General features: G+C 50.3%; 2 protein-coding genes across 25 annotated transcripts in view; one reads left to right on the top strand and one right to left on the bottom strand.

The window, feature by feature from the left end:
* Nucleotides 1-366: 366 nt before the first annotated feature.
* On the bottom strand, nt 367-22,549 carry PGAP2 (post-GPI attachment to proteins 2). Of its 15 annotated transcripts, none has more exons than XM_081798738.1 (9): nt 22,443-22,543; nt 13,626-13,646; nt 10,573-10,747; nt 9,104-9,158; nt 6,503-6,577; nt 2,588-2,840; nt 2,340-2,446; nt 1,602-1,710; nt 367-1,392 (listed from the first exon to the last, which is right to left on the bottom strand). In XM_081798738.1, the coding sequence occupies exons 3-9, from the start codon at nt 10,704-10,706 to the stop codon at nt 1,262-1,264; spliced, it is 864 nt and encodes a 287-aa protein (XP_081654864.1). In that variant the 5' UTR covers nt 10,707-10,747; nt 13,626-13,646; nt 22,443-22,543; the 3' UTR covers nt 367-1,261. The 15 variants fall into 15 exon arrangements, with proteins under 15 accessions (XP_081654864.1, XP_081654862.1, XP_081654865.1 ...); XM_081798736.1 differs by having other exon boundaries at nt 9,104-9,182; XM_081798739.1 differs by lacking the exon at nt 9,104-9,158 and having other exon boundaries at nt 22,443-22,549.
* A 299-nt stretch (nt 22,550-22,848) lies between these two features.
* The window catches only part of NUP98 (nucleoporin 98 and 96 precursor), a 116,846-nt gene continuing 113,811 nt past the window's right edge, over nt 22,849-25,883 (top strand). For 9 of the 10 annotated variants that reach the window (XM_081798719.1, XM_081798724.1, XM_081798723.1 and 6 more), the window contains exon 1: nt 22,849-23,047. The gene's annotated coding sequence lies outside the window, so the exon portion shown is untranslated. The remainder of the gene's footprint in view (nt 23,048-25,883) is intronic. The other variant, XM_081798720.1, reaches the window with a different exon arrangement.

Consider the following 25,883-nt stretch of genomic DNA (forward strand, 5'->3'; position numbering starts at 1 on the left):
AGGCTCAGAAAGGGAGAAGCTGAGAGCCACAAGCCTACAGGCAGGTGCTCACAGTCATGCATTTGAGAGCTGTTCCCTTACACCCCCAAGGGGACGGGTCTTTACCAGATAGAACTGGGGCTGGAAAAGCCTGTGCCTCAACCCAAGACCTCCAGTTATCCCAGCCTCCAAGCCTAGAGTCATCACAGGGATGGCTCAGTCACTCCTACTCACCAAAATTGGGTCTTAGACCAGCCTTAGGAGACTCCAGGCCTGAGGTGGGAAGCCACTTGGAACCATACCCTGCCATGGACTTATTCCCTCCATCCTGGAGCCTGTCCCTCATTTCAGTTCCATGAAACAAAGACAAGCAAGCCTAGCCCAGGCTGTTGGGGAAAAAAAAACAAAAAAAAATTTTTTTTATTATTTGAAATAAAATGTACAACCCAAAAAGGTCAGGGCATGGGGCAGTAGGGAGATAGGGGGACACCAGAGAGCCCATTTTAGGGCAGGAATCTGCCCCTGACTCCACCCCACACCTTTGTCACGGAAGAAGAGTCTGTAAGCCAGAGATTTCAGAAGGGAAGGAAGATAGGTGCCGTACCAGTGCTTTTTCTGGAGCACATCAGCCTTCAGGTACAGAACACCACCTCCACAAGGTGGTGTCAGAACCACTGGCAGAGCCCGTGCAAATCCTACAGCCCTCCCACCCCCCATCACCCGCCCGGACACACCGAGGCTTAGACAGGGAAGCATACACACTAAATTGGAGGTGAAGTCAGGGCTAGAACACCTGAGCAAACTTAGCAGGGGATGGTGGCCCTAGGCCTGGGTGTGCGCAGGAGATGATTAGACACATTAGTCAAGCGAACGACCCAGTGGAGAGAAATGGCTGTGGTTTTCAGGTAGCAGCCACTGCTCAGTGGTCCCTGACCTCAGCAAGAGGCGGCTATGTAAAGGTCAAGAACGGGTGGTGGTTATGAACCTCAGGACTTTTTTTAGCACCAGATGGTGGAGCTCTACTTCCAGCTCAGCCTCCTGGGGCCTCTCAGATAAGGGTGATGCTGCTTGAAGGTTCCTGGGCCTTCAGGTGGGGTGAGGGAAAGGAGAAGCCCGCAGGGCTGCCTGAAGCCCTGTCCTGTGCCCTTCCTCCTTTCTTCCACCCTCCCCCCCGCTTCAGCAGGGCCCACAGAGAACACGGTGTGGGGAAGGCCAGAGTGCAGTGTCTTGTTTCTAGTTTCTGGGCAGTGGACCGCCTCCTTCCTAGCCGAAGAGAAAGGGTTTAGAATCGCTTTTCCTCAGGCTGGGAGGTAATGAGCAGCTCCTTGTTCCCGAAGTCCCACCAGGCCGTCATGTGGAACGCCATGTTGGTTAGGACAACAGTGTACTCCAGGATGGCAAAAATGGTGTACACTGTCGTGAGGACACAAGAACAGAGCATGGTGAGCCTTCTTCCCCACCCCAACCCCGGGGCCTCTTGCTGAATCACCACCACCACATCTCTACACAGGGGACACAGTGGCAGCAAGCCCCCAAGACCACTGCCATAGCGCACGCTACAGAAAACATGACATCTGTCCCATAGCCACCGTGACCACCTATGGATCCCAGCCTGGCCTCACCTCCAGCCTCACAATACATGTTGTGCCGGAAGTAGACAGCCAGAGCCGTGAAGAAGGAGATGAAGTTGATGATGAAAAGCCGCTGCTTCCAGTTGTAGGACTTGCGGTCCTAGGGGATGGGCTATCTGATCACTCTGTAGCCTGCTGGATGTGTGTGGACAGCCTCCCCTCTTGGCCCTGGTTCCTAAGGGCTGTGTCTCTTACCTCCCTTGGTTATGGAAGGGGGCACAGGCAAGGGCAGCAGGAATGATGGGCATGTTCATATCCCTGCATTTGGGAGGATAATGAGGCCAAGGAGCAGAGGTGTCCCTGCCCCTCCCACTTCAGCCGGATGGAATATGAAAGTTACCTGGAGTCACCCACCAACCTGACACCTCCACATACCGTGTGTGTGTGTGTGTGTGTGTGTGTGTGTGTGTGTGTTGCAGGAGGGGCACTGGAGGTAATACAGACCACAGACCCCTGACACTGTTTCTAACCCACAGCAGCCTGGGTGTTGTCCCTCGTTCTACCCCCACTCGGCGCCTCCATCTCTTCTATTTTCCAATCTCTCATACTATCCGAACACAGTCCTAGATTCTGACCCATCGATCACCCTCCACTTGTCCCCAAGTCCCAGCCCCGGCCCGGATTCCCATTAGAACTCCGGTTCCCACCTCACCATTACCCGAATCCTGAGGACACGTGTCCTTGATTTTCCTCTGGGCCGCCTGGAGCCCCACTAGGGGTAGACCGTACCTCCTGACTTACTGTGTGCTTCTTGGTCAGCCGCCAGAGAATGCAGGTGAGGAGCATGTGACTGAGGGATGAGGCGATGAACACAATGAAAGCATTTTCGTGGATGGCTGGAGGGAGAGAGGAGGGTTGGGAGCACGCACCGCAGGGAGCGTCTGAACCCCTCCGTCTGAAGGTCCGAGTGAGGGAGGGTGCGGGGGCGACCCTCCCCAACCCTTCCCTGCTCCTCCTTCCCTCATCCGGGCACCCACTGAAGTCCTCGGAAGAGGAGACGTAGGTGAGCACTAGCAGCGCGAGGTTCTCCACAATGTTGAGGCCAAAGTTGAGGCGGCAAAGTGGGCGGTAGCCGGGACACGGGCATGCGCAGCTGAGGTAGTGGTTCCAGTAGGCGAAGGCCACCAGGAAGCGAGGCGCCGAGTGCAGGCCGATGCAGAAGCGCCACACGTAGCGCTGGGGCACCTCCCCACCGATGGCCGAGCTCACCGAAGGCAGGTAATTGGGCACCTAGAGAGTGGGGACCCGTCTGGTGGCAGGCCTCCACTGGCCCCACCCACCTGGAGAGCCTTCTCTCCCTCTCTCAGAATCACCCTGGCTCTCAGGAGGCTCCACTCCAGCCCCTTCCCTTCCAGGAAGTCCTCCTTCACGCACCCCCAAGGCTCTCCTGGGAGATGTCCCCTGCCAGGTCCCAGGCCCCAGGGTGCTTGTTCTCATTCCCCAGGCAGCCTGGGGTGTGTGCAGGGACTTGATGGAACCTATACATGGCTGCGGAAGCTGGAGACAGATTCAGATGCTCTCTGAGCCCATAGAACAGAGCGGCGCCTTTGATAAGGCCTTGTGGGAGGTTCCATGAGCCCAGGATCCTAGATACAGTCTTGAGGACCGACCACCTGAGCTTCCTTGGGACAGTGCTGGATTCACTGGGCAGCCAAGATGTTCTTCTGACTCCTCCCAGCTTCCCTTATTCTTCTGGGTAGATACGCCAAGGTGCTAGAGGGTACTGTGAGATCCTGGGGGGCGGGAGCTGGGTCAGAAGGGTACCCCCACCCTGATCATGCGTAAGAAAGTGGGTGCTCTTAACCTGGGATAGCCTAAGAAAATGACCCTATTCTGGTTCATCTCTCCCATTCATCTTTCTCAAAGCCTGGAATTCCTCCTTCCTCAAGGAATTGGAGCACTATTCTTTAAAGTTGAGGAAGGAGGAGGAGGTCACACACACAGCCATGAGGATTGGTGTGTTGTTTGCATGAGAGGGTGAGAGGATGAGGGATGAATGAACAACAGTGTAGGTGCTGACAGGAGAGCCAGGGCTAGGAGGACGACCTCTCAGACTCCAGGGCCTAGAGCAGGGCCTCTACCTTTAATGTGCATGTAACTCACTGGGGATTGTGTGAGAATGTAGCCAGTCTGGAATATGGGAATCTGCATTCCTAAAGGATTCCAGGACTGGAAGCTACCGGTCTGTTGCACACACTTTCTGTGGACATTTTTTAGACTTTCAACAAGAGCCGGAGCAGTGCCAGAGCCCAGTGACTAGAGCAGGGCCAGTCTTCAGAGACGCAGTTCTGGAAGATCCCTTCCTTACGCTTCATGGGGATGCTGACTGGGGCTCCATCAAGGCTGGGAAGGGAGGCAGTGATGGAGGCGGCTCACAGAGCAGGGGCCGGCCTGGGGGATCACCAGCCAGGGGCTTCGAAGCCTTCACAGAAAAGGAGATAGATTTCCCCTCAGCACTATCAGAGGAAGCGATGTGCAGCGCTCTTGGAGAGAGGGTGCTGCTCTCAAGGCGATGGCTTGAGATACCATAGCTTGAGACGAGGCTTAGATACTCACCCTGAGTTGTCAGTAAAGAGGCAGCATGGAGGCTTTGGAGCCACACAAACCCAGGTCTGCATCCCATCTCTGCCTTTATTAGCTGAGCGGCCTTGAGCCGGTCACTTCGCCTCTCAGAGCTTTAATTTCCTCGTTGGCAAAATAGGGATACTACCATCTACCTCGCAGGATGATTACGAATATTAAATATAACGTATGCAGAGCGTCTGCAGCGTTCGGCACACAATGGCTATGGTGATGGCTTTCCCAAGACCAACTTCCATGAAAAGCCTACAACTAGCTGGTGAGCTATGTGGTTCTTGAACATGGGAAGACTGCATATGAGCGAGAGGTGAGAATCATATCTTCGCCAGAGACTTCTGACACCTCCAAGCCTCCTAACTGTTCTGCCACTCTGAGTTAGGTCCCCTAAGTAAGGTTAGTAAGAGTGTTGCCTCCACTTCCTAGAATATTCATTCTGACAACTCCTGCCCCAACCCCAGCTACTTTAAGGGGAGCAGAACCAGCATGAGTTTGTTTGTTTGTTTGTTTGTTTGTTTTTTCCAGCATGAGCTTTTAAAGCTTGGCTGGGAGAGCCCAGAGCCCTAACTGATGCTGGGAAACAGGTAAAGTGTAGAGATGGCAAAGAGCTGGGGTGATACCTCAGGAGGGAGGGAGATTCAGGGCACTGTGGCTACTCGTGCCATCCTCGTAAGCTCCTTGCAGATTAGGGGTGGAGGTAGGATGCTTAGAGCAGGCATTTTCTCTTATCTCTCCCCCACAATGCGTGCGCACGCACACACACACGCACACACACACATGCATAATCAGGTATAGATATTCATATATGTCCCCCCATCCCAAGCACACAAGTTCCCCACTCACCAACTATGCCAGCAACATCAGGAGCTTATCAGAGACCAGGTACCCAGTTCACCCCAAGTCTCCCCATGAGCTCAGAGCTAAGGGTACTGAGGTGGGAACATAACCCCTTTTCCCCAAGAACAGAAACCCTCCACTGGCATGGAAGACGTGGCTCAGTGGATCTGTGGCAGGGCAGTAGATCAGAAATTCACATGGTATAAAGGGTGAGGGTCCAAAAAATTTCCTACCATAGCACCTCGGATTTCACCATTAGAGATTCATTCCTTTGATAAAGTCCCCCAAAGTTATGGATGACTTTTCTGTCTACTGCCCTCATCCCTTGCCAAATGGACACAAACTCCCATCCCTATCAATTCAACCTGCTACCTTTCTCTGGACTCCATCCCTACCTCTCTATCCTCATAGTCCCTATTTTAGCTCTGGTCTCCCCAGTAGCGTGAACTACTACACTAGCCTCTTCACTGATCTCCCTATTCTTGCCCCCTGACCTTACAACCGTTCTCTACCCAGGAGCCAGAATGGTCTTCCAAAGCATAAATCTGATCATGTCCCTTTCCTGCCTCAAATCGTTCCAAAGCTCACCACTGCCCTCTGGATAAAATCAAAAGTTGTCAGCCTGGCATTCACAAAATCCTTTACCCGCATAGCTGCAATGCTCCCTGCTTCAGGAAGGAAGTCTTCCCCAACATCCAGGCTAGATTAAGTGCTTGCTCTGGGCCCCGTGACCCCTGTGCTCCCCTTTATCACAGTGCCTCCCATCTCACTCGGACTGACCATCTGTGTCTAGGACTGTCTCTTGTAGGATGAGAGGCTAAGGGCAAGTGCATGTTCAGTTCCATGCCCCTGACCCAGAACCTCTACCCCTGGGCCCTCAGAAAGGCCTGGTGGACTGCTCATGGAGGCAGGTTTCTAGCTAGCAGAGCCCTGAGTGGACAAGCTGTGGGGCCCGAGGCTGCCAGAGGGAGAAACCAAACTAGAAGATTCCAGGGCAGGGCTGGGGGGGTCCTCTCAGGCCAGGCCCCCAGTCTGGACTAAAGCCACCTATGACTTCTGGCTCCTGGCCGCATCTAACTCCCCAGTCCTGGCTTCCTTCCCAGTCTGGTCTTTCTTCAGCCTCCTCCTCCCTCTCATGGCCTCTCTTGCCTACTCCCCCCACCCTCCCCTCTGCTCCCTGGCACTCTCTGTAATCTTCTACTCTCACTGAGTCTCTCCCCACAAATTCCCCCAACTCTGACTTGCCCCCCACCATCCCTTCATCCCTTTCCCCTCTCTCTGACCCTCCGCCTTCTCTCCTACTCTCTGATTCCACTCTTAAGGCCATCTCCCCACCTGGCCCTGACCTGGCCCTGACCCAGGTGCGGGGGAGCGTGGCACTCACCCCACAGTCAGTGGCCACCGTGTACTCAAAGTGGAACACCAGGGACCAGATGATGCAGAAGAAGAAGCCGAACATGGGGAAAGTGATGACCCACCAGATCATGGCCGTGAAGCGGAGCCGGAACACAGTCCCGTCCGGGTCCAAGGGCTGTGAGGCCGCAGAGAACATCCTGTAGGGAGTGATGCCCAAGCAGGGCGAGGGACACGACTTGGGGCCTGGTGGGACACGTGGGCCTTGGGAAGTGAGGCCTTTTCCAGAGCTGGCTCCTCTGGGTAGAGGGAAGAGCCAGAGTAGAAAGGTAGAAAGAACGTAAGGGGAAAAGGAAAGCGGTGCAAAAGATCAGGAGGTGCAGAGAGAGATGGGGCAGGGGCAGCTGAGTCAGGCAGCGTCAGCACTTAGGAATCCCTTTGGCACAATGGTCCTGTAGGTCCACCTCTTGACAAGTCTGGAGAATAGACGCTCCCAGTGGCCTGGACACGGGGAGTTCTGATGGGCCACCTCATTCTCAAGACTCTCATACCCACTCGGAAGGGTCAGAGGTAGAAAGGTTGCTATTTCTGTTCCACAGAAGGGGAGAACTATGCCAGGATCAAACATTCGAACTAAGATCTCAGCCACCTGATAGCCTAAAGCTCCCAAGTCAAGGTTTTCTTCAGGCCAAATAACCTAAATAAAGGACCCTTGGCTCAGACTCAGCCCTCCCACTGACCCCGTCTGACCACATTCCTGCTCTTCACCCAAGTTCAACTAGGAACAGTGGGGGTACCCAGAACATTTCACTGGGGCCACAGGCTGCCAACCAGCCCACCCCCAGGCTCAGAATGATCCAAGCCTCAGGCCAGCAGTATTGTCATCTCAAGATACCAGGGTCCCTGCAGAGGCCCAGACCTCCATCTCCTTCCTCTCTGAAAAGACCATGTCACCCAATCCAAAGGTTATAGGAATCTGAGGGTCACAGGAATCTCCTCCACTCACCTTGAGCCTGTCTGCTGGGCCAGACCCAGACCAAGGGAACTGACTTTCTTCCACTCTCTTCTCCCTCTAGGCAGAGAACTCCCTCCTCCCACCTCCCACTGCCCCAACCACCATGACTTGCAAGCTGGGTTCCCTTTTGGGGGACAGACAAAAATGGCTTTGTATTAAAAGACCTAGGAACCAAACCCCCCTTGGGACACATACCTCCCTCCGTTAAGAGAACCCCAGTCCACTAGTCCAGCTCAGCATCAGGGAAATGGGGGAGGGGGCTCGCACTGGGCAACACTCACACTGGGTGCTGACAGATGGATCCGGGGCTTGGGTTGAGGGCTCTAGCGAGACTGAGACTCTTCTAAGACTGGAGGGTCCCACCCCTAGCTCGCCAGGGCCTGCCCTCCCGCCCACAGAGCCCAGATCTCCACGCCTGCCCAAGCACACAGCCCTCCCAGGACCAACAAGGCCATATCATAAACTCTGGAACACTCTGCAAAGATCAGAGTGATAGTGGCTAAGGTCAGCCTAGGGTAGCTTCCTTGCCAGGGATGGGTGTAGGGACCTTTCTGAGGGCTGTGTCCTGGGATACAGGTGGGTTTCTGGGAAGGGAAAGGGAGAAAGCAGAATAGGATTTCACGCCTTTTTGTTGGAGCCAGAGTAGGTCTGCTGGGCCTCACTGGAGAGCTGGCTAATCTTAAGACAACAGATTCAGGATCCAAAAGAGATCTAGATGGGCCTGGATATGCGGTTATGAGCGTCCAGCCTGCTGTGCACAAACAGCTAACATCAGTTCGAGATGCCCGAACAGGAGCCTAACAGCCAGTAATGGGACTGCAACGGGCCTGCTTTTGCCTCTACTGCCCAGGCTGCTTGAAGTCCTCTGCCCACATCAGGGCCTTGTATGGAGAGAACAGTGACCAACTGGAACAAGTCTAGGGGCGCCTGTCCTGTGAGGGTTGCCCGAAAGAACTGGAGCTATGCTACCCAATAAGGGTAAACTCAGGGACCCCCCCCCAATTACTGCCGTTCCATCTCTGTAGGACTGGCTTGATGCCAGGAGGAGAAAGTAGCTCTCAGGCTCCCAAAGCAGAGCCAGTGCAAAAGCAGAGATTCACCAGAAAAGAGAATGTATGCTCACTACAAGGAAAAGCTTGCTAATTGTTAGTTACTAGACCTCCTTGGAATAGGCTGCCTGGAGGGGAAGCTCCCCATCATTGGGGATGTGCAAGCAAAGGCAACGTCATCTATTTATAGATGCAGTAGGCTAAGGTTACTTCTTTTATTCCTAGGGTTAGCCATTCCTGGAATGCTCTAGGTGAGAAATTCAGAGCAGACATCCCACCTGGACTGCCCCTAGGAGGCTCCAGCATGGTCATCCCAGGGAGCAGGGACAAAATCACCCCCTGGGTCACTAAGCTCAGTCCTGCCCTAGAGGGGCCAGGTACCTCTGCCACGCCTATGCCTTAGTTCCCTAACTAGTATGCCAAGAATGGAGTATAGGTACGTCAGGTGTGCTGAGTTATTGATCCCATTAGCCCTCAGAAGCCAGCCATGAGGGGCAGAGCAAACAGCCTACTCCATTTAACTCCATATGCTGTACAAGTATTAAAATTTTCTGTATGGACTACATGGTATCAGGCCTTCTTTTTCCCAGGGCATTGGGCTGGAGGGGGGGGGTCCTATTTATTTTTCAACCAATTCTTTCTGATTCAAATGTAGTGCCCACCTTGAAGGAGCTCCAGGTCTGGTGGGGAACAGGACACAAACACGATGTGATAGAACTGTAGGAAAGATAAAACAGGGAACTCCCGGAGGAGGGAGAGATTAACTTGGCCCCCAAGGAGGCTAGGGAAGGCTTTTCAAAGGAGGAGACACTTGAGAAGGGTTTTGCAGGATACAAAGGAGTTGACCAGGGTGAGAGAAACATTTGAAGCATTATCTAAGGTGAAAATTAGCTCAGAAAAGGCCATTGGTTGGGCCCTTTCTGATCCCCCCCAGATCACCTGCTCACCCCCCTTGTCTTCCAGTTCTGTTCTTTCTGATAGCTCCCAGCCCTGGGTCTCATCACACTGGCTGCCCAGAGCTCAAGGCCAACACCTATCCGTTGACAAATCAAGGAGAGGGAAAACTTCAAGTCATATGAACAAAGGAAGTAGGCCCCACTCCATACTGCCAGCCAGACCCCAGTCCTAGTCATAGCCCTATTTCTGGAGCAGATGCTCTTTATAGGGAGGCAGGAAGCTGAGCTGAGTGGGGGCCTTCCGAGCTCTCTCTGATGCTACTCCAAGGGTCCATGTCCAGGCCCTGCCTCTTTTCCACCTCCAGCCCCTAAGCTCTTCCTCTCCTGCCCTGCCTTCCAACCTGACAAACTCCTTTCCCTCCTCTTCCTTCTGCTCCTCATCCTTCACATTTCCCAAACCACCTTCCTATTCTTCCTCTATCTGGAGCTCTACACTGGCCCTGAGAATGAGGATGGGAATTATCAACCCCATTTTAGACATGGGGAAGCTGAGGCTCAGTCTCTGTGTCTCAGGTAATATAGAGTCAGTGGATGAGCCTGGAGGGTAACAGAGGTCAGCACAGGCCTCGCCCTCTTTACTCTGATATACTACATAGAAAACTCACATTTTTCCTCCTTGCCCAGCACGCCATACCCAGTCTAGAGGGTGCATGGCTGCCTATGGGAACGTAGCCCATACACACATATGGAACACATACACACACACATCATCAGGCCCCCATCCAGACCTGCACAGACACAGTCTCTCCCACACACATACAGTCGTGTCCCTACACACACGCACACATAATCACATTCCCACAGAGACAGGCACAGCCCACAGTGCCGCACTAAGAGGCTCCAGCACCTTCTAGCTCAGGCCAGTTCTCTCTCCATCCCTCACAAAACCCTGGGGCTCCTGAATCTGCCCGCTATGAAGTAAGGATTGGGTTCTGGGTCCTGGGGCTGCCCAACTTCAGTGACTGCAGGCCCTAGTGACCTCCATGGAAAGTGGCAGAAGGCTAATTCCTGAGACCTCAATTTGCAGGCACCTTAACCCCCAGCAGCCCAATTTGTTTGATGGACCTCACTGGAGGGCTCACTAATCCTGTAACAGTAGAATCAGGATCCAAAAGAGATCCAAATGGGCCTGAAGATGAGATGTTGTTCCCCGACCACCCCTGTGCAAGCCCTACCCCACAGTGTGTGGCCGTAGTCTCCTTGAAGTGGAAGAGCAGGGACCAGAGGATGCAGAAGAGGAAGGCGACAAGTGGACAGCAGACCGTGACCAGGGCCACCAGGGTGAAGCGGAGCCGGACCAGGGTCCCATCCCGGTCCAGCGGCAGTGGGACCTGGTACATCTTGTCAGACCTGGGGATGAAGTAATGTGCTGTCAAGACCCAAGGCAGCCAGGCCGGGCCTCAGTGGCAAAGCTAGCCCTTGTGCTCAGTCCTCAGCTTAGCTGTGCTATGGGGTGAAGGGTCTAAGAAAGCCATCTAGCCCCTAAGTTTGGACAGCTCCCGCCCTGAAGAAGAATGAGAATCCCAAGAGAATATTCATCCTCAATTTCAGAGTAAAGACAACAAACCCAATCTGTGCTAAAACGAAGCTTGAACAGATTGGGAGAACTTCTTCTCCCTTGTAGCTGGCTTTACAACAACAGCTGGTTTAACTGGTCTCTCTTGTTTCAGGAACCAACCCTACAACTTCCCCGTGGACAGAATGGCCCATCTCCTCCCACCGGCCTTTGAGCCTCCAGGCTTCAGGGCCTCCATCAGCTCTCCCTGCTTCACCCACTGGCCCAGGGCTTTCTGTACCTTCAGTCCCTTCCCAGGTTCTGTGTGCCTGCACCCTAGCGCACAGCAGCAAGGACTCCATGGAAGGCAATAGAGCCCGGAGCCCCTGCTCGACCCCGCCTGCTGCCTCACGTGCTCTGAGGGTGAAAGGCTTTGCAGAATCAGGCCTAGTGCTAGCCCGGGCTTGCTGTTTGCTGGAAAGAGCTGCCTTGTCAGCTTCTGGAGTCTTCCCAGTACCCATGGGGCCTGTCCATCCCCCTCCAGGGATGAAGTAAAGGCTCCTGAGGATTGTGACTCCCCCCTCAGATGAGGATAGGAAGGTCAGCAACTATAATAACCAAGTACACACCAACAATCCCAGGCTCCCTCAGTGCACAGAAGGTGAAATTGAGGCCAAGAGAGGAGCAGGAACCTGCTCCGGGTCACACAACAACTTGAAGGAAGAGCCAGCAGTGGGGAGATGTGGGGCCCACAGGGTCACAAACTACAACCCCAGCCTTCTTTGACTCCTTCCTCTCTGGGCCAGAGGTCTAGGCAGAAAGGTCAGGTTAGGTCAGATTAGGAGGGGAGAGAGAAGGGGTGCCTGTCCGTAAGAGAAAGAAAGGTAAATCAAATCCTATATAGATCAGTCAGGGAGCCCTGTCCCCACTGCAAAGACAGAGAAACCAAGATGAAGAGAGAGAAAGGTCCTTCCTCAAAGCCTGATGCTGAGCCTGATGGACAGCCATCCTTGGAACTTAGGCTTCTTGTGGCCAAACTAGGACTGGTTCCAGATTCATAAAGAACCTGCCCTTCTGGGCTCAAAGGTCTTGCCAGATCAAGCCCCAACTCTTCCTGGTCCTACCCTCAGGAAGCACCTCCTGGCATTCCAGAACCAGGTGAACAAGCCTCTGTGTTCTCCTCCATCTTCCCCCACCCGCCTCTCTGCCAGGCCCGATTAGGCTGCCTGCTCCAGTGGCCCAAGCTCCTTTCTCTCTTCAGGGGCCAGGGATCTCCCAGGGGAGTTGGAAGGGGCCCTAGTGACAGCCAAATCAAACACGTTTCTTGGATCATCCCCAAATGGACTGTAATCCCCAGAGGCCCCAGAAGGGGAGCAACTTCCCCACCCAGTCCAAACCCTGATTCTGTGCTTATAGCATCACCAGCCCCCTCCTGAAGCCAGCGGCTCTAGATCCCTCAGGAACCACTGGGATGCCCAAACTGAAGACCAGATCCTCCAGGAATGAATAGGCACTGCCCAAGGCAGGGGGTGGGTAAAGAGGCTGGAGGAATGGTCTGTTCCACAGCTTGGAGGTATGCCTGGCTTCTCTTTTAGCTGTGTGACCTTGGACAAGTCATCTAACCACTCTGGGGCTTTTCCCACAGCTGTGCAACATGAAGATCATGTGGTTTAGATTACTAATAAGGCCATTCCAACGTGGCCATTTTACTTCTCTGGGCCTCAGGACAGGGAGCTCACTACCTGAAGGGCAGCTGTTCAGTCCCAGTCAGCTCTTTACTTCTTCATAGGGACTACTTAGCTGGCTACCACTTTCTCAGGAGTACCCCTACCTGATCTCCAAAGATCCCAGAGATCTTCTCAGCCTCCAGCACCTTCTGAGTCTGAGGCACCCTGAATAGCACTTGATACACTTGATATACATTGTTTCTTGTAACCCTGACTATAATTCTATGAGGTAGGTCCTATAGCCTGTGTATTTCCATTTTACAGTAGAGGAAATTGAGGTTGAGGGAGGTTTAAAAGACTTGCCCAAGGTCACAGGCTAATAATTGGCAGAGGTGGGATTTGAAATTACTTTATGGGGTTCCAGGGCTCCCCCACACCTCCATCCCCGGCACCTAAAGAGAAATCCCAACCAGCAGTCCCTATGAAGGGAAGGGAGAGCTCAACCAATGCACACCCAGCCACCATGTGGGGGAGCAGGGGGTGGGGGAAGGGTTAGTTCAGAAGTCGGCTTAGCAGAAGATCCTGGGCAGGCACCAGCACCGCCAGAACGTGGGGCTGGGCCTTGAGGAGGCCGGACCGCGTGGCGGAGCTCCCCCAAGTGGGGTTGCCCGGCAGTCCGGCACACCCATCCCCATACTCACCCAGGATGTGGCGGCGAGGAGGCCGCGCCAGCGCAGCCCGGGCCCTGGGGGAACCCGAGGGGAGCCCAGGCCCAGCCCGGGGCAAGCGGCGGGGGGGGGGTGGTGGGGGGAGGGCGGGCCGGAGCGGGAACGGCGGGGGCGGGGCCAGCGCGCTTGGGGAGGAAACTGCGCCCAGATCCTCCGTTGGCCCCTCCCCACCTCTGCGGACCTAGACCCTTGGCTCTCCCCCTTGCTCCGGCGTCCCCTGGTGCCGTGTCTCTCCAGCTCTTTTAGTTTGCCCCACTAATTCCCGCTGCGTGGGGGCAGCCGGAAGAGCCCTGGACCCCTGGGTTTGACACGTTGGATAAGCCACCTTGTCACCTTACCTCTCAGCTGTGTTCCATCACCTGTTGGAAGAACATAAAATTAATTCAACAGGGCCCCGAATTCTCTCATATCCTAACCTCAGTCCCTCCTGCCCACGCCCCCATTCTAGCCGAATTATCCAGGCTCGCCCTTCTGAAACATTACAACAGTTTTGCCCCAGCCTCAGCGCCCGTCCCCCCTAACTTTGCTCCCCAGAGCCGATTCGAGCAAAGGGAAGAGCACCTTACGGGTAGAGAGATCAGTGAGGCCCACCCCAAAAGCTCTGGGCCAGAGCTGTTCCCACCTTTGATCAGGAGAGGGCGCCCTGTCCTGTCCGATATAACAGAGCAAGGATCTCCTCCACCTCCCTTCCCACTCCCCCGGGGTCTCTCCCCGCCAAGAGAGGATTGATCCCCAGGAACCCGACGAGGGCTCTTGGGGTTGTCAGAGCACCTGCAGGGGGTGAAGGACTTCTGAGCTAGACATGATCACCATCACATTTTCCTATTTAAATCCCTACGGTAATAATTAGCACATTTTGAGCACCCTCTGTCTTCCAGGGACTTTTTTTACTTTTTATGCATTATCCCATTTAATCCTCATAAAAACCCCATGAGGTAGGGGCGCCTGGGTGGTTCATTCGTTAAGCGTCTGCCTTCGGCTCAGGTCATGATTCCAGGGTCCTGCGATGGAGCCTCACATCGAGCCCCGCATGGGCTCCCTGCTCCCTGGGAAGCCTGCTTCTCCCTCTCCCACTCCCCCTGCTTGTGTTCCCTCTCTCACTGTGTCTCTCTCTGTCAAATAAATAAATACTTAAAAAAAAAACCTCATGAGGGAGATACTATTTTTTTTTATTCTTATGTTAATCCCCATACATTACATCATTAGTTCTAGATGAAGTGTTCCACGATTCATTGTTTGTGCATAACACCCAATGCTCCATGCAGAACGTGCCCTCAATACCCACCACCAGGCCAACCCATCCTCCCACCCCCCTCCCCTCTAGAACCCTCAGTTTGTTTTTCAGAGTCCATCGTCTCTCATGGTTCGTCCACCCCTCCGATTTCCCCCGCTTCATTCTTCCATGAGGGAGATACTATTAATATCCCCACTTTACCAATGGAAAACAGAAAAGGTATGTTACCTATTCACACAGTTCTAAATGTCAGAACCAGGATGGGGGTCTGGCACCTGAGGCCATTCTCTTAATCCCTATACGGTTGACCCTGGAACAACAGGAGTTTGAACATCACAGGTCCACCTTATATGTGGATTTTTTTTTTTTGATACAGCACAGTATTGTAAATGTATTTTCTCTTCCTTATGACTTTCTCTAAAAAAAATATTTATTTTTTTAAAGTAGGCTCCACACGCAACGTGGGGCTCAAACTCAAGGCCCCAAGATCAAAAGTCACATGCTCTACTGACTGAGCCAGCTAGGCACCCTTTCTTCCTTATGATTTTTTTTCTCTCTTTTTTTAATTATTATTATGTTATATAAATCACCATACATTACATCATTAGTTTTTGATGTAGTGTTCCATGATTCATTGTTTGTGTATAACACCCAGTGCTCCATGCAGAACGTGCCCTTCCTTATGATTTTCTTAATAACATGTTCTTTTCTCTAGCTTACTTTATTGTAAGAATACAGTATATGAAACATATAACATACAAAATATGTGTTAATCGACAGTTTGTTATCGGTAAGGCTTCGGTCAACAGTAGGCTATTTATAGTTAAGTTCTGGAGGAGTCAAAAGTTATACATGGATTTTTGATTGTGCCAGGGTTCAGCACTCCTCACCCCTGTGTTGTTCAAGAGTCAACTATATAGGCGCTCCTGGGTGGCTCAGTCGGTTGGGCATCGGCTCAGGTCGTGGTCTTGGGGTCCTGGGATCCGGCCTGCATCAGGCTCTCTGCTCAGTGGGGAGTCCGCCTCTCCCTCTCTCTCTCTCTCAAATAAATGAATAAAATCTTAAAAAAAGGAGTCAACTTATAATGTTAACCCCATAAGGTAGCTATAATCACCACCGTGGGGATACAGAGGCTCAGATTTGATGAACTTACCAGAGCTCTTTTTCATGCATTCACTCTTCTTCATTCACTCAGCCTAGGCCCTCTCTGTGGCTGGCCCTAGCTGGGCAATAGTGGGGACCCAGAGATATCTCACTCCTGGGGGCTCCAAGTCTGGAGGGGTGATGTCTTTTTTTTTTTTTTTTAGATTTTACTTATTTATTTGTGGGGCGGGGAGCACAAGCAGGGGGAGCGGCACACAGAGCGAGAAGCAGGCTCCCCGCTGAACAAGGAGCCCGATGAGGGACTCAATCCCAGGACCCTGGGATCATGACCCGAGCCAAAGGCAGACGCTTAACCGCCTGAACCAGCCACCCAGGCATCCCTGGAGGGACGATGCCTTATTCTAAAAACTTCCTTTGTTGAACTTGAACTCTCCTTCACCCTGTCCTTTAAGGCCCCAGGACAAATGAACAATTAGTAAAACTTTACTGAAAGAACCACCTCTTTTTAGTTTCATTAACTAGATGTAGGTTTCCTATCTTAGGGTTTCGTGTCATCTGTTTTTGTCTAGCTCCAACCCACAGATGCCTGCTCCTGGCCTTTATTCCCTGCCTTGACACCTGGTCTGTTCCTTTGGCTCTAAATACCATTCCCTGAGGCTGGGTCCCCTCTCTCTGCCTCTAGACTACCCCCAAGGCCTGAAACTTGAGGTGCATTAATCTTGCCTTTAATTCTTTGATGACTGGGGCAATTCACCACACAGTCCTGAATCTCGGTTTCTTCATCTGTAAGATGGTTTTAGGAATATTCACAGCACAGGGTTGCTGTGAGAATTAAATGAAGTAAAAGAGCAGTGTGCCAGGCATGCGGAAGATACTCACGGAAGATACTCATGGCTCTTAGGACCCAGTGTGGAAGCTACAGCCTGAACTCTCCTGACTGAGCCTTTTCTGAACTGTGTGACCACAGTTGTCATGGACACTCCCCGAATCCGTTTCTTCCACTGCCAGTTCAAAAGCCTATCACCTACCTTGATTTATGTGAGGAAAAGTAGAGGAGAAGAATGAGTTCTTACTAGGTGCCAGGAACTTTCTGTACACTTTCTAATTTGATCCTCTTAATAATCTGGTGAGGTAAATTTGATGGAATCTATCGTACCGATAAAGAAGTTGAAGAAGCATCTAAGCCTCCAGTCTCGCCTTCATTCAGCGGGCACTCAGTGTTTGCCAAATGGGCACTTGCCCATCGTCCGAGTAGCTGCTGCTGCTGTTGAAGCCTTCCAATGTCTCCTGTCCTCCTGGTTGGTTTGCCTGGGGCCTGGACATACCCCAAAGAGGCCTGTGCCTGAAACAGCACCACCACTTTCCAGCTCTGGCCACATCATTGCTCCACTCCCCCTCTCCACACACATACCAGATACCCCAAAGCAGACCAACCATTTATTTACAGGGATGTTCCAGCCCCCAGTAGCACGGGGACAGTGTAGAAGTGGGAAGTGGAAGAGAAGTGAATGTGGGATGCAGTTGTCAAGGAAAGCTCCCTGTGGATCTCCTTCACTGGCCTCCTTGCCCTTCTAGCTCTTCATCATCCTTCACTTACAGCCACATTGGCTCTTGAAACACAGATCTGATCATGTGCCTCCCTTGCTGCAAACTTTAGTAACTCCCTACGGCTTTTAGGATCAAGAGCAAATTCCTTAGTGTGGTATTCAACTGTCCTTCATAATCTGGTCACCCTCTACTCTAGCAAACAAATATCTTACATTCTAGCTACACTCACTTCTTCCATGAGCTTTGCTTAACTTCCTCCTCTCTCCCTAGGCGCCATGATTTGCCCACCTCCCCACTCCACAGGAAGCTTTAGAAGTCCATCACACCTTTATTAGCACTGACCACAATGTAGTGAAATCATTTGTTATGTGTCTGTTTCCCCCACCTTCCTGGGTGCTCATTTAAGGATGGAACCCTCACCCGTTTCATTTATTTCTGAATCTCTCAGCTTAGGCCAGGGACAGACACAGTAGGAGCCCAGAAAATATTTATTGGGTTGATTTATTTGAACTAGGTTTTGAAGAATGGGCAGGATTAGGTATATCAAGAAGACATTTACAAACTGTAAGAAAAGTCTTTGAGGAAAGACTGCTGCTATAGGGGTAGAGGCAGAGTAGCATGGCTGGGGGCAAGTGAAGAGGGAGCGACACAGTGCTAAAGACATCCAGTTTCAGGCCAAAATCTGCCCCTGCCTCCTGGGCAGCCACAGGAAAGTCTTCCAAGGTTGAGGTGGAATTGTTCTTTGTTCTTTCTAGAGATCTTTCTCACTGCAGAGACATCTTTCTTGGATGGCTTTAAGCTACCCACCCCAGGCTCACCCATCTTGCCCTAGGCCCATTCTGCCTCAAATTGTAATAAATCTTCACTGTTTATTCTGTTCTTCATTGTTCAGCTTTCTTTGGATCAACTTTCTAGGATGAAGTCCCAGTTTGTTCTGGATATACTGAGCTCTTTCCTGGTCCTACATCTTTGTTCTTTCTGTTCATCTGGCCTGGGATGCTTCTTTTTCTCCATCTCAGCAAACTGCACTCTGCCTATAAAGGTATTAATTAGCATCACGCTTAGGAATGCATGTGGTAACTTCTAGAGAGATGACTAAAATAATATAAGAAGAAGATTTAATTTCTAAAGTGGTACAGGAGGAAAAATGAAATAATCCAAAGAATGTTAAGAAAGCAGAGATTTAAATGGAAAATAAGCAATTGGAAAGAGGGTCAACATCATTAGTCATTAGGGAAATGTTTATGAAAACCACAATGAGATGTCACTTCATAGCCCCTACGATAGCTTAATAATTATAATGAAAGGAAAATAGCAAGTGTTGGCAAGGACATGGAGAAATTGGAACCCCCATCTACTATTAGCAGGAATGTAAAATAGTGCAGCCACTTTGGGAAACAGTCTAGCAGTTCCTCAAAAAGTTAAACATAGAGTTACTATAGGACCCCAAAAATCCACTCCTAGGTATAAACACGAGAGAATTGAAAACATACGTCCACACAAAAACTCGTACACAAGTGTCCATAATAGCATGATTCATAGTAGCCACAAGGTAGAAATTCAAATGTCATTCAACTTTTGGATATATAAATGAAATATGGCTTATCCATAAAATGGAATGTTATTCTACCATAAAATGGAATGAAGTTCTGATAAGTGCTACAACATGGATGAACCTTGAAAACATTATGTTAAGTGAAAGAAGTCAGACACAAAGGCCACGTGTTGTATGATTCCATTTATAGGAAATGTCCAGATAGGCAAATTCATTGAGACAGAAAGTAGAATAGTGGTTGCCAGGGGCTGGGGGAAGGGAGAGATGCGGAATGACTGCTAATGGTCTGGGGTTTCTTTTTTGGGCTTATGAAAATCTTCTGGAATTAGATAGTAATGATAGTTGCCCAACTTTGTAAATATAGTTGACCCTTGAACAATACAGGTGTTAGGGGTGCTAACCACCCCCCACAGTCCAAAATCCAAGTATAACTTTTGACTCCCCAAAACCTTAACTACTAAGAGCCTACTGTTGACCAGAAGCCTTAACACATATTTTGTATATCATATGTATTATATACTGTAGTCTTACAATAAAATAAGCTGGAGAAAAGAATACATTACTAAGAAAATCATAAAGGAGAGAAAATACATTTACAGTACTGTACTGTATTTATTGAAAAAATCTCTTATAAGTGGACCTACCCAATTATATGCTATTTATAAACATCATCCTTCCTTATCAAGTGGTAGGAAAAGAGGAAGGAAATCAACACTTACTGGGTGCTTACTATGTGTCAAACATGTGCACAGTCCTTTGCAAATTCCCTTATTTGACCTTTACAACAACCTTACAACATGGGAATTTTTGTGCCCATTTTATAGACAAGAAAGCTGGGTCACAGAACAGTTCAATAATTTGTGCAAGGTCTAAAAAGTAGTGAGACTGGTACTTGAACTTAGCTGTTTGACTCCAATTCTGCCACTCTTTCCAATGTACCACATAAGAAATCAGGACCATCATTCTGAAAGGAAGTCTCTTGCCCTTCCTTGATTCTGTGGTCCATAAGGGTCCTGTCTCCTCCCTGAGCACCAATGTTTCCAAGCTGCATAAGGTGAGTTCTCAGAGTATGTTTGTGAGAGACTGGGGGTTCCTAGGACAGACTTTCCTTTGCTTTGTCTCTCTTGGCCAGAGCAGAGTGTTGAGCTGTGGACCTCTCTGGGCTCCTGATGCCCAGGAGAGGGCTTGGCTCAGCAAGCTTTTGTGAGCATGCACCAAACTCCTTTTCTTTAGAGGGGAAGAAGGAAGATGATGATAATCAAAGGGGTTCAGGGGTGCCTGGGTGGCTCAGTTGGTTAAGCAACAGCCTTTGGCTCAGGTCATGATCCCAGGGTCCTGGGATCGAGCCCCACATCGGGCTCCCTGCTCCTTGGGGAGCCTGCTTCTCCCTTTCCCTCTGCCTGCCGCTCCCCCTCTTGTGCTCTCTCTCTCTCTGTCAAATAAATACAATGTTAAAAAAAAAAAACACAAAGTGGTGTTATGCGAATTAGGCAGAGTAAGAGTATGTGGTCCACAAAGTCCTTCCTAGGGCAGAAGTACCTGGGAATGACGAGCTTGTGGGCCACATGCCTACCAGAGAACCTAACGAGAGGTCCTCCTATGTAGAAATCATCAGAGTTATAGGAAATTTCTCCCTGTGGTACCCCTCATCCAATGTCTCTCCCTCCAGTCTTCCCACAAGTATGCACTATTTAAGGATCCCAGCTCCTATATACCCGCTAGTACTTTGGACTGAATGTATTTACTTACTCATTCATAACGTACTTCTGAGCCCCATTTCTATGTCAGAATCAATGTCAGAATATTAAGAATGGGAACTCCTTGATATTTTATTTATTTATTTATTTTTGAGACAGTGTACACGCATGCGCGAGGGGGGGCGGAGGAGGGGCAGAGGGAGAGAGAGAATGTTAAGCAGGTTGTATGTTCAGTGTGGAGCCCGACTCAGGACTCGATCTAACGACCCTGAGATCATGACCTGAGCTGAAATCAAGAGTTGGACGTTTAACTGACTGAGCCACCCAGGTGCCCCAGGAATTCCTTGACATTTTTAAAGAATAGGAAAAATTATCATTTATTGAGGGCTCACTGTATACTGAGTACCATACTAAATGCTTTATCTCATTTAATTCTCTCAACAACCCTAAAATTACAGTTGTTACCCTCATTTTACAGACAAGGAAACTGAATTCAGGTGTTAAGAAATTTGCCCAAGTTCACACAGCTAATAAATGGTTGGGCTCAGATTTAAACCCAGGGTTCACTGACTCAAAAGTCTCACACTTGTACTATTATTCTACTTAAGACAATAATTCACTCATTCATGGTCAAACATTTAATGTGGACCTATACTGTTTGCCTGGCCTTAGGTACACTAGAATAAATAAGTAGCAGAGAGGTTTAATCATAGTTGGGTTTCAGGACTGGAGGGTGAGAAATCAGTTTCAGTAGGGCAGTGAGGAAGCTACAGTAAACTATCCAGGGAGAGCTAATGACTTTTAATGTAAAACACAGGTAAGTGGAGGAAAGGAAGGGATGTTTGGATGCAGAAGTGGGGGGAAAGTGGCTGGAGTAAGATGTTTAAACTAGCTTTACTATTTGGCCATCCATATATTTATTTATTTTTTCCTTTGAGCATCTACTGAGCACCTACAATGTACCAGATTTCTCCTATCCATTATCTTATTTCATCTTTTTTTTTTTTAGATTATTTATTTATTTATTTGACACAGAGAGAGACAGCGAGAGAGGGAACACAAGCGGGGGAGTGGGAGAGGGAGAAGCAGGCCCCCGGCCAAGCAGGGAGCCCGATGCGGGGCTCGATCCCAGGACCCTGGGATCATGACCTGAGCTGAAGGCAGACGCCCAACGACTGAGCCACCCAGGGGCCCCTATCTTATTTCATCTTTACAACCATTCCACTTTTTGACAAATTAGTCAATTATTTCTAATCTCTTGCTACCGTCCAACACTCAGAGGGATTTAAGTTCATCTACTTTTGGGCAGAGCCCATTTCAGTTTTGTACTGATGTTCTGGGAGAAGGTGGTGGTGGAGAGGTAGCCTGAATAGGTTTTGCTTTCTGAGCACAGTCCCTGCTATTCTGTGTGGGACCCTCAGTCACTAGGTCTGTTTTCTAGAACATGCTTAACCTTCCCGCCCTATAATATCAAGTGGGGTAGGGGGAAGAAACCCAAATGACTAAGATGCAGCTCTGACCTCTAAGAGCCTGGGCACAGAAGACAGAAAAGTAAATAATAGGATACAAAGTGACAAGGCTGTAACAGAAGCCTGCCCAAGCATTAGCCCAACTCTCTGAGAGAGATCCGGGAATGCATCCCAGAGAAGGTGGGAATATTTGAACCAGGCCTTTAAGAATAAATAGGAGTTCCTAAAGTGCAGGTCGTTAAGAAGTTCCAAGAATCCTCATTTGTAACACAGCCTACACTGAGCCATTTCCTTAGGGCATGCTTATAGCGCCTATTCTAGGGATTCAGAGAGGGAAAGGTTGTGATGGGGCCGGCATGGGTTGGGAAACCAGGAGGCCAGGTTTTGGGGCCTCAGAGCAGGGGCAGGCAAGCTACTCAAAGAGACAGACCTCCCGGGAGAGCCCTCCAGCTCCGCACGTGGTCTGCCCAGGAAGTGCGGGCAGGACTACGGGGAAGCGTTCCCATCACCGCCCGCGGACTGGGGCTAGGAAAGGGTAGAATAGTTACCATGCCATCCTGGAGCCTCCCTTCTGATTGGCCCGAGTTTCAGCAGCCCGACTGTCTCGGCTCCAAGGCAGGGGGCGGAGCCTGGGTATAGCGTCACCACCTTTCCCCCACACCCCGCCCAGTGCACCCCAACGCAGCCACTCACAAGCCCACTTCGAGGGGGCCCTGTATGACATCACGACTCTCCCCCAGCCAATCGCGGCAGAGAGGGGCCAGACTCCATGTCCCTCCCACCGCCCCTCCCCTTTCCTCTCCGTAACTCCTTATGTCCCTCCTCTTCCCCCTCTCCCCTTCTCCCAAAGACCGCCCTCACGTTCGGTTTCAAAAGACTCGTTGCCCAATGAATAACAGGGCGGGCTTAGAGTGGCGGAAGCGTCTGCCAATGCGCAGACAGCGAGGGCGGAGCGCCCGGAGCGAGCCTCTGACGGCGGGCGGCGTGTGACGCAGTCGGGCCCTCTGCGCGCTGCGCCCGAAGCGGCGGTCGGTGGCGGTGGTGGTAGCGGCGGCGACGGTTTCGTGGCGGCCGCGCGCTGCTCTCTGAGCGGCGGGTGGCGGACGGGCCGAGGCCTTCACTCCTGACACTTCCCTTCTCCTGCCGCACCGCGGTAAGTCGGGAACCCAGGCGGTGGCGGCCCCGGACCGACAGGCTCCTCCTCCCCTCAGGGCGGGCGGGTGCGCGGGGCGTCCCAGGCCCTCCGCGCGGAAGTCTCGCGCCCCGGCGCGCACCTTCTGCCCTGAGGGAGGGGGCGGGGCGCGCTACCCTGCGGCCCCGAGGCTGGGCTCTTGGGCGCTAGGAGAGAATCGAGATTCGTGGAGTCTGTGCCCCGGGGTCTCCCGTGGCAGCCTACGCGGAGGGAGCGTCCATGTATCTGGTGGTACTCATTCGTTTGCCCGACGGTGATTAGGTGGGCGGGCCCTTTGCGGGGGCAGCGTCTTAGTACCCTGAGTAGGGTCTCCCTAGCACTTCCTTGACCATCGTGCTGGATGGGCTTTAATTTGCCTTTGGCGTCTCCACGGGGGAAATTTGTAGCCCGAGGTTTAGGGTGGGTGGGTCGGGAGTTTGTTAGCTTTTTAAAATAATATCTGAGAGTTAAGGTCGGTTTAGTGGAGTAAAAGGTTATTTTCTGTCCTCCCACGTGTTCCACGTAAAACTAGATGAGGAGAAAGATGGGATTTCTGGATTACTATGGCCATAGAGACCTTAGAAATTAAGCCAATCCCCTTACCGTACATCACGTGCAAGTTTTATAGATGGAGAAACTGAGGTCCAGAGAACGGACGGGATTAGCCAATACCAGATGTGACTCAGTCTAGAAATTTTTCTCCTGTATCACTCTCCCTGGGTGTTCCAGCCTCCCATTATTTGAAGGTTCCCTTTGGAGGTTGGGGGCGGGGAGCATTCGGTAGTTAGAAGCAGTCTTTGATAGCGTTTCGATCTGGTTGGTACCACTTCTGTTTGTGTAAAGGCAGAAGCTTCATTTGCGGTACCGTAACCTAAACCGTGAGACCTAAAAAGTTGGCCGAAGAATGTCAGTGATGTAAATGTATTGGAAACGAATCCATAAGACTACATGTCTGGCTAATTTCCTATTCCAAATCTGAAATTTTTATTTGTGTCAGCTGCTGGGGATTCAGAAGAAAGAATCCAATTCGTGACTCATAACAGTATTGGAATAGGAAGCAGGAAGTACAGACAAAACTTAGAAAGATAGGCAGTGGTAATTTTGTGGTTCTTATACCTTGGAACTCATGGCTCCTTTGGTACTGAATTCAAAGTATTGTAGTAGGATAAGGTGAGAAAGTGAAACTATGGAAGAAGAAACTAACTGGAAGAAAGAAAAGAGCAGTGATCATTCCCTGTGACAGTCTTATAAAGGGAAGTGCTTGTTAACTGGGTGACAGATGATATGTTTACTTGGTGGAAGAAGTTAGGATATTAAAAAACAAAACCAGAACTTGGACAAATTGGAGGTACTGGGAAATACTTTGATAGAATTATTTTTTCACTCTTCATTAAGATTTGAGGAAATTGAATTAAAAAGTCGCCACTTTGGTCTGTTCACACTGGTGAGATCGTCACTTTGTTCTTGTTTAGATGACAAAGCAAAAACTGAAAACTAGTGTGTAAGAGCAGAAGAGTACAGTAGTCTAAACACAGAGATGTGAACAGAGTATATTTTCTGTGACATTTTCTCAGTTCAAGCATCACCCTCTTCTGGGAAGCCTTTCCTGGCATTCTGTCTCCTGCAAGCTTCCATAACACTTATTTGATACTTCTATTTATAGCACAAATCATTTTGTATTTTAGCTGTTTATCTTACTAGACTGTGGTAAAATATATTTGTCTTATCTTTTTTTAAGATTTATTTATTTAATTTTTTTTTTAAAGATTTTATTTATTTGAGAGAGAGAGAAGAGAGCACATGAGAGGGGGGAGGGTCAGAGGGAGAAGCAGACTCCCCGCCGAGCAGGGAGCCCGATGCGGGCCTTGATCCCGGGACTCCAGGATCATGACCTGAGCCGAAGGCAGTTGCCCAACCAACTGAACCATCCAGGCACCCTATTTATTTATTTTAGAAAGAGGGAAAGAGAGAGAGGGAAGGAGGGAGAGGGAGAGAGAAAGAGAATCCAAGCCGACTCCCTGCTGGTGCGGAGCCCTGTGGGGCTCAGAATCACAATCCTGAGATGATGACCTTAGCCGAAATCAAGAGTTGGATGCTTAACCGACTAGCCTCCCAGGCACCCCTGTCTTATCTTTGTATTCAGGTTGCTTGGCACATAGTAGGCATTCAGTGTTTACTTGAAGGGATAAACAAATACGGAACAGCTAAACCTAAAAATAGTCTGTAAAAGGACTGGGTATATGTGTGCTCCGGAAAAACGGGGCCTAGATAAGAGGACTCATACCGTTCATACATTACATGGTACTTTGGTACCTGACTTTATTCATGTCTACTAGCTCCTAGATAGCTAAGAACAAATAGAACTTTTAAGGAACCAAATTCACAGCTTGGAAGAAATTGGGTATATTATTTTATTGTGATATTTTTATTGTAGCAATTAACCTAAGAATTAAGGGATACAAGTTGTGATGTTTAATTTCTAACAGTGCACATCTGTAATTATGCAATTTGTCGAAAGGTTAGGGGACTAAGAAATTTTAGGAGATTTAACAATATAGGTAATAGAGGTAAGGTATGTATACAGTGTTTCTTGAGAATTTGGTGCATTTCTTTGGGTTTGGTATTATGCCTAAGTATTTGGCATAGCATGTCTCTAGAGAAGATTTTTCAGCCTCTGCACTGTTGACGTTTTGGGCCAGATAATTCTTTTTGTCTGGGAGCTTATTGTAGGGTGTTCAGCAGCGTTCCCCACATCTACCCATTAGATATCCATAGCACCCCCTCCCCGAGTTGTAACAATTAGGAAGGTCTCCAAATA

Source organism: Leptonychotes weddellii, chromosome 11 (assembly GCF_054177405.1).
Source record: "Leptonychotes weddellii isolate Sample4059 chromosome 11, ASM5417740v2, whole genome shotgun sequence".
NCBI classification, from domain to species: Eukaryota; Metazoa; Chordata; class Mammalia; order Carnivora; family Phocidae; genus Leptonychotes; species Leptonychotes weddellii.

Bases quoted from the DNA above. Each gene is read 5' to 3' on its own strand.
- PGAP2 (XM_081798746.1), bottom strand. From the start codon at position 10,737: ATGTACCAGGTCCCACTGCCGCTGGACCGGGATGGGACCCTGGTCCGG. The intron at 2,841-6,408 runs GTGAGTGCCACG...CCCACTCTCTAG, and splicing joins CGGTGGCCACTGACTGTGGG to GTGCCCAATTACCTGCCTTC. The intron at 1,393-1,601 runs GTGAGGCCAGGC...TCCTCACGACAG, and splicing joins CATGTATTGTGAGGCTGGAG to TGTACACCATTTTTGCCATC.